The sequence below is a fragment of the Rattus norvegicus genome, chromosome 17, assembly GCF_021556685.1.
Source record: "Rattus norvegicus strain SHRSP/BbbUtx chromosome 17, alternate assembly SHRSP_T2T, whole genome shotgun sequence".
In the NCBI taxonomy this organism is placed as follows: Eukaryota; Metazoa; Chordata; class Mammalia; order Rodentia; family Muridae; genus Rattus; species Rattus norvegicus.
In genome coordinates, this window is record NC_141550.1 from 36502246 (window position 1) to 36510783 (window position 8538).

Here is an 8538-nt window from a genome sequence, read left to right on the forward strand (position 1 = left end):
CTCAGCTATCAAAAACAACGAGTTTATGAAATTTGTAGGCAAATGGTTGGAACTGGAAAATATCATCCTGAGTGAGCTAACCCAATCACAGAAAGACATACATGGTATACACTCATTGATAAGTGGCTATTAGCCCAAATGCTTGAATTACCCTAGATCCCTAGAACAAACGAAACTCAAGACGGATGATCAAAATGTGAATGCTTCACTCCTTCTTTAAATGAGGAAAAAGAATACCCTTGGCAGGGAAGGGAGAGGCAAAGATTAAAACAGAGACTGAAGGAACACCCATTCAGAGCCTGCCCCACAGGTGGCCCATACATATACAGCCACCCAATTAGACAAGATGGATGAAGCAAAGAAGTGCAGACCGACAGGAGCCGGATGTAGATCTCTCCTGAGAGACACAGCCCGAATACAGCAAGTTCAGAGGCGAATGCCAGCAGCAAACCACTGAACTGAGAATAGGTCCCCCGTTGAAGGAATCAGAGAAAGAACTGGAAGAGCTTGAAGGGGCTCGAGACCCCAAAAGTACAACAATGCCAAGCAACCAGAGCTTCCAGGGACTAAGCCACTACCTAAAGACTATACATGGACTGACCCTGGACTCTGACCCCATAGGTAGCAATGAATATCCTAGTAAGAGCACCAGTGGAAGGGGAAGCCCTGGGTCCTGCTAAGACTGAACCCCCAGTGAACTAGTCTATGGGGGGAGGGCGGCAATGGGGGGAGGGTTGGGAGGGGAACACCCATAAGGAAGGGGAGGGGGGAGGGGGATGTTTGCCCGGAAACCGGGAAAGGGAACAACACTCGAAATGTATATAAGAAATACTCAAGTTAATAAAAAAAAATAAAAAAAAGAAGTTATCCTTTACATTTATTCACACATTTAAGTACAGTAAAACTTAAAGAATCTTTAAGGATTGGATCCGTATGGACTGCCCCAAAAATAGATAAGAAGGATGAGAGCTTTTTATTCATTAGGCACAATTTTGTTTCTCAGGATATTGACATAATCAGAAACCTTCTCTGCGTCACTGTATAAGCAGAAGAATAAACTATGCAAACCAAATAGTTGAGTTCTTCTTTTTGATTTCTGTACATATGGCTCTCCTGACCAGACAGGGTAGTTCTCCTTCTCCTTAAGTTCAGGATGAACCTATTCACCAAATGAAAGTCAGCCAGTTATTATTTACATTATTAATATTTATTGAGCTTCATTAATTGAGAATTTTAAATGATATTTTGAAAAATGTTATGAATGTATGCCTTAAGGAAGAACATGTGTTTCATATGTGTGGACCAGGGTACTACCAATCTGTTAGTTATGTAAAAACTAGACAGAAGAACCATGCACATATTTTTGTAATATAGTTGATCCAAGATGAAATATATCATTTTAGGAGTAGACAGAAATGCTACTTGACTATGGACAAGATTTTGACCAAGGAACAATGAAGAATCTATAATCATTTCTCTTATGAGGAAACGTCCATGTTCTCAGTGTCATCCCTGATGTGCCATTTGTTGTTCATTAGTCTCTTTAATAGACAATTTTTCTTTCTTCTCTTTCAACTATTTTTTTCCATAAATTACAGACACAAAGTTACAGAACTGATGAGGATTATACCTGGCAGGTTCAAATTTTTTCAATTTAAGGATGATTGTGCTGAAATAGTTGGGATGCTTTGACTCTGCCCAGGAAATGCATTGTCCATGCTATTTCTAGGAATCATTAATATATCAGGAGAGCTCTGTGTTTTGGTGTACTGAGGAAACTATTTGTGAGCCACAAACCTTTCAGTCCCTAGACTATTTACCAGATTACCTAGTGAAATTTTACTGTGGCAGCAGAGAATTAGTCCCAAGTTTAGTTTTCATTATAGGTTATAGTTTTCATAAGGATCAAAACTTTAAGGCTTAAAAGAGATGCCTTACCTGGCTGAGTATAGTCTTAATGTCCTGCAGATTTTTCGTGAGCTTTTTGATTTGTCTATCAATCAATTTAACTTTTGATATGATAGCATAAGGAGTTCCATCAAGATTAGCCATGTTGTTTTCTACATGGTACAGAAGGTTTTTCCAGGAAGCCAACATTCTGATTATCACGTTCAGAAGCGCTGCAGGCTAAGCAAAAATGATCGTGCATCATATTAATATAAGGGTACAAGTGGAGGTTGAAATACATGTGATAACTAGTTTAGTATTCATGGCTTGTGAAGTTTTGATGGTTGATTGAAGCAACACTGAATCAGTGGTTTGCGAAGTGTCTAGTGGAGAAGCTCCAAGTATGCACTTTCTCTTTCTTCACCTTTTCTTATGTTTTAAAATTATGTGCCTAGCAGATATACAGAATGCTGGTCTAGTAAATCATTGGGAAGAATAGATGATATGGATGCCATGTGTACATATATTATGATAATTACTTTAAATCATGCAGATATTGTTTATGAGCTGGTTATCAGATGAGAAGCCTATATATACATATATACACACATATACACACATATATATACATATATATATATATTCCTCCTAGATCCCTACTCACTCTTAAATCTATATAGTATATATATATGTATATATATATATATACACACACATTAGAACTGCCTGCTTAATCCATATCTATACCCCATGAAATATGAATTGTATTTTACTGGACCTGCATGTAAAGACCCTAGAGAATGGTGTCAGGTAAGAGTAGAGAAGTAGGCGGAAGAGCAGAAGTACAAGAAACATCTTGCAAGTCAAGAAGAGTTGATGCCATCGTTAGTAGCATATAAAGCTTCCCAAGGAAGTGCTTTAGTAATAGTAAAAATTGAAACTCTAGTTCCTTTAAAAAAATGCCTGCATGTGAGAATAAACTTAACTGTGAACATTCAAATCAATTAAAAGTCTCTTCTATAATAAAATGTTCAATCATAATGGTAAAACTGTTATTAAAATAGAGAATGATTCATGACTAATTCATGGCTATGCCTTAAAGTTTCTCTTTTATGTACTTTATTAGTTATATGGTATGACTTTCTTGTGTTGCTTTTCTTTCTGCACATTTCTGATGGTTTGTTGTGTCTACATAGTATCTGTCATCAGGACTTACCTCCATTCTTTCAGCTTTCCTTTTGTTGTTAGGGATAGAGCGGGATGAAGTGTGACAGGTCATGGCAGGCCTGTTCTGGAATGTCTGGTGTGGATCAAACTCTGTATACTGGAAATAAAGACAAAATCAATTGGTGTTTTATAATTGAGTAACTGAACTTGTGAGCAGACAGTTAATTATTAATGCATTTTCTATAGGTGCTTAAAATGTTTATTTTCTTAGTTTTTTTGGTAGAATTTCACCTATGAGTACTGTATTTATCTAATGATCATCCTACACTCTGCTCTCTGAAAGTCCTCGTAGATTCATACTATCTCTTAACTTTATGATTTCATTTTTCAAAGACAAGGTGTTTTTCCTTAAGTTTATTTGACATATGATGAACACACACACACACACACACACACACACACACACACACACACACCTACAATTAATTAATGGACAGATATTCAAGGTCTCAATAAGTTATTATTTTTTCACATTTCATAAAATAAATCTCACAATTCTCTTTAATTTATTTTCTTGAAGAATTTACCAAGATATACCTTGAATAAATGAAATTGATGTATGTGATAAGGGATGGAGAACTTGAGCACTCCTGAGGCATACACTACACACAAACAAATATAAATATCTATATGTAAATATAGCCTAAGTCCATTTAGTGTTGCTCATATGTCTATGCGTTTGTAGATAATGACTTCTGATTGTGTAACATATCAAGGGGCTTCTAATTGAAGAATACTGGTTCTCCATCTACTTGAGGTGATTAATTGGTTTTACCTTTTCTTGTATTGATAGGGAAATTGTCAAAATTCTCCTGTCCATGAGTTAAGATGTCAAGAGTATATTAAATCTCTAAATTAATAAATTAAAAAGGAACCCTTTATCTATTTACTTCTTGTCATTGGAGGTATAAATTTTCTTGTCTGACCACTTAACTTTTCATCTCTTTACAACTTTACTGTTCTTATTTCTCTATTAAAAATTACTACTTACAAAGGAAGCACTAAAACATCAAATTTACAAAATACTATCTTAATGATTATCTTTTTATAGGATTAGAGTCTAATATCTAGTACATATATGCCTTTAAACTTATGATTTCTGTTGGAGCAAACTGATATACTTACTTTAATTACATGTTATACAATTATATTTTTACTTTCTATTAGCATTGGCTCTATATACCTTGAATATATCAAATTCATGACGATTTAATAATGTAATCATGTTGATTCCAATAGTATCAAAGTATTTCTTAGGAAATACTCCACAATGAAAAATTTAAATTGTAAAACATAATTAAATATTTACATATTCATATCTAAATATTGTATGTTCCTATATATTACTTACCACATTCATTATTTAAATTTAATAATCAGCTAAATTGTTAGTCTTTCATAAGTTGTTAGGGGTCTTAAGATTAAAGGTTGCCAGGGCTGGGGATTTAGCTCAGTGGTAGAGCCCTTACCTAGGAAGATTAAAGGTTGCCAACCAGGAATGGAGAATAAAAAAACAAAACAGCAACTACAGAAGACAATATTAATACATATTTACTGCACCCATGGTGCCTTGTGCTGATTCTCTTTGATACTGCAGCTCTCATCTGCCTCCTGGATTGAGATAAAGTGGATAAGATCCAGCCTTCAAAGTAAATTTATCAGGGAGAGAAAGCCTGTTTATATTTATAACTCAGTTCTTGTAGTGGTAAACTCATCTCCTCAAATTCTTTGAACAGTGGTCTCTAGATTTGGGGGTTTTGAAATTGTTTCAGCCATACTAATTTTTTTCAATATAAGGGATTCATCCAACTTGATTCTCCTTTATTGGCTATCTGCAGTGATCTAAGTGAAGAATGCTGTGGATACCAACCCCAGCACCCATGAACAGGACCTTAGAGGTCTTTTCATTCATTTCTTTTAGGACATTCTATCAAGAGTAGAAAGTTAAGGGAGGGGGAAGGGGGCACAGGATCACGTATGGGAAGAGACAGGAGAGAAGTTCAGAGGTTCAGGAGAATGAATAGAAATAAGTAGCAGTGGGGGTGGAGAACGGGGTGTGGGGGGGGGCTACCACTAGAAATTCCCACATGCCAGGGAAACAAGAGAGTCCCAGTAACTAGTGAGGATGAAATATCCAACAGAAGGTTAGATAGAACTTGAAGAGACCAACTCCAGTAGATAAGCATGGCCAGTAGTTGAGGAATAGGGCTACCCACCCATCTCAAAATTTTTAACCCAGAATTGTTCATGTCTAAAGGAAATGCAGGGACAAGGAGAGACTAAAGGAAAGGCCATTCAGAGACCATCTCTACTTGGGATTCATTTCATTTGCAGACACCAAACCCTGACACTATTGCTGATGCCAAGAAGTGCTCGCAGACAGGAGCCTAGTATGTTTGCCCCCTGAGAGGGTTTGCCAGCATCTGACTGACAGATGCAAATACTCACAGCCAACCATCAAACTGAGACTTGGGGAACACAATGGTAGAGTTAGGGGAAGGAATGAAAGAGCTGAAGGGGATTGTAACCTCATGGGAAGAACAACAGTATCTATCAACTAGCAGGACTGCCCTCCCCCAGACCTCTCATAGAATAAACCACCAACTAAAGAGGTTACATGGTTAGGTCCATGGCTGTAGCTACATATTTAACAAAGGGTTGCTTTATCTGGCATCAGTGTGAGGGGAAGCCCTTGGTTTTGTGGAGGCTTGTTGCCCCAGAGTAGGGAGATGCTGGAGGGGTGAGGCAAGAGTGGTTGGATGGGTGAGGGAGCACCCTCTTAGAGGAAAAGGGGAGAGAAGATGGGATGGTGAGTTTGTGGAGGAGAGACCAGGAAGAAGGACAACATTTCAAATGTAAATAAATAAAATAACTAATTAATAAAAACATATTAGAGAAAATCTCTAAAAATTGCATTCAAAGTATTTTAAAAATACTTTCATTTTTTAAAAAAAATTAGTGAGTTTATAAAACCAACTTCTCTCCTCACATTCTACTGGTTCATGCTTTCCTGAGCCTGTGAATGTATATTATTTAGATTTTGGTTCATGATGTCTTGCCATTTAACCTGTAGTACACCCAGTTACTGTATTGACATAGGAAACTTTTTGTGGAGAAGCCAGATCTTAATGAGGTACTTACAAAGTCATTTAATGTTTCTGAAGAGAGGGTGTTGAAGCTCTCAGATATGGTGCTTGTCATGTTAAAAAGGTAGTTGAGGACCTTCTGGCAACCTCCATTTTCCATGATACATCTCGGTACACTGGCCACATTCTCCCACATGAGCAAGTTTGACAGAAGCAGCAGCAGAAGTGCCCCTGCTATAAGGAATGAAATCACAGAGACAAACTATTCATGTGAAGTCACAAGAGTCATGCTGTCTAGTGAAATCTGGCCTAGCAGCTGTGCCCTCTGATACACAGCATCCTATATCTGAGTCGGGGTGAGGGGAAAAATCATCTTCTACTATGGAAATGTAGTCAACAATTTTCATTAAATAGCATGAGAGGAGGGGTTCTAGGACCTCTGCTGTGACCACACCCAATTTGTGACAATGATATGTCCTAGCTTCACTAACAATGTGCTTTGACAGATATAAACCTAAAACATATCAATCATTTGTCATTTCAAGAGGGAGGAAACATCAACTGCCACTATAAAAAGGAAATTTATACTTCAATGATACTACTATGAACTGTTTCTTTATAACGAAATGTGTATCTTGGACTGGGGGAATGTCTTGCTGGTTCAAATACTCGTCAAGAAAGCGTAAAGGTTGGAATTTGGATTTCTGGACTCTGTGATATTTCAGTTTCCCTATAATTGTACATCTACAAGTGAGGACCTGGAGTCCACAGCACAAGCTTGCTAGCAGTAGTCGTCAGAATGGTCATCTGTCTTTGCGTCTTTGCATTTCATTAAGAAACCTCGCCCCTATGATCTAAGGAGAACAATTTTCTATAAAACAAAACTTTCATTCTCCATGCCGTACATATACAAAAAGAAACACCCATAAATGTGCACACTATACACCGTCCATGAAAATAAAAAGAAGAAATAAATTGCAAGCCTTCAGGAAAACTAAATTTTACAGAGACTTTTATAAATATAAATTGAAATGTCCAAAATTAAATAGAGAATTGTAAGAATATTTATGTACAGGAAATAATACCTACATTCTAGTAGACAAATAATTAAATATATCACAGAATGTGTAATGTACAACTTAACTAAAAAGTAGATTAAATGTAATATTAATTAAGTAAAATAATATTTTCAGAATGTATAGTGCCTTTCACTTTTCAAAGACATGGTACTCTTCCCTGAGTTTATTTGACATTTGTTGAACACACACACACACACACCTACAATTAATTAATGGATAAAAATATAAGGTCTAAATAAGCTACTTTTCTTTTATATTTCCTAAAATAAAACCCATAATTCCCATTAATTCTTTTTCTTAAAATATTATCAAAATATTATTAAGAATATAAAGATAAGAAGCTCCTGTAGCTCATATTTTTATTTACAAATTTATTAGGGTGAAACCAAATTCTCAAAGCTCTATAAGATACACTTCTGCTAGTGTTGTCTGTCTTAGCTGAGCATTGGAAGTTTAATCTAGTTGACTCAAGTCAGGCAGATCATGGTGCCTTGCATCCTGAAAGTGGTAACTGCATGATTTAGGAGTTGTGACAAATTAGACCCACAGACTCCAGGGTTTTCATCTGAGCAACAATTCTCAGTTGTCAGCAGCACTGCGTTTTTGAGACAGGCCATCCCTTGCTCCGAAGCTTTCCTGTGGATTGGAAGCTATGTGGACGTATCTCTAGTTTCTACACATTAGAAATTAGTAACGTACTCACCTTTTCTCCTCACTCCCATGAAGAAAACACATGTTGTACAGTTAACATATATCTTTGAAACAAGGAAGGTTAACCTTTTTGAGAAGTACTATTCTAAATACCCTGCACAGTTCGCTTATAGCCAACATTGGAATATTGTAAATACTACATGACAGCAGAGAATGTGTCTATTGCTATAACATTATGCATTAATTAAACTTTAAGGGGCCTAAGTAAGGGAATACTTACAGGGATGTGGTTGAATCTGCATCTCTGAAAAATCCCACAACGTGGGTACGGACTGAGAAAAGCTGCTTCACTAGAATCTTGTCTTTGGTTAACTTCCCAGCACCTATATAGTCCATCAGATCTCCCCAAAGCTATGCAGAGATTGTCTGCAGGTGGAAAGAAGCTGTTCAATTCTAAGTAGGGCCTAGTGACCCCTCAGGATATGTTAACTGCCCCATCAACATTACAGTAGTTGTAGGTACACCTTTTCCCTAATTTGTATACAGTGACTAATTTTCATGAGGTCACAAATTACTATAGTCCCGTCTACTTCCGGATGTTTGATGTC

General features: G+C 36.7%; 1 protein-coding gene across 1 annotated transcript; it reads right to left on the reverse strand.

Moving 5' to 3' along the window:
- Positions 1-863: 863 nt before the first annotated feature.
- On the reverse strand, positions 864-8290 carry Prl5a1 (prolactin family 5, subfamily A, member 1). The gene is given in 5 exon segments (NM_138527.2): positions 864-1159; positions 1939-2127; positions 3104-3211; positions 6256-6434; positions 8211-8290. Coding segments are annotated over 5 exon segments (684 nt in total). The 5' UTR covers positions 8233-8290; the 3' UTR covers positions 864-973.
- Positions 8291-8538: the final 248 nt, after the last annotated feature.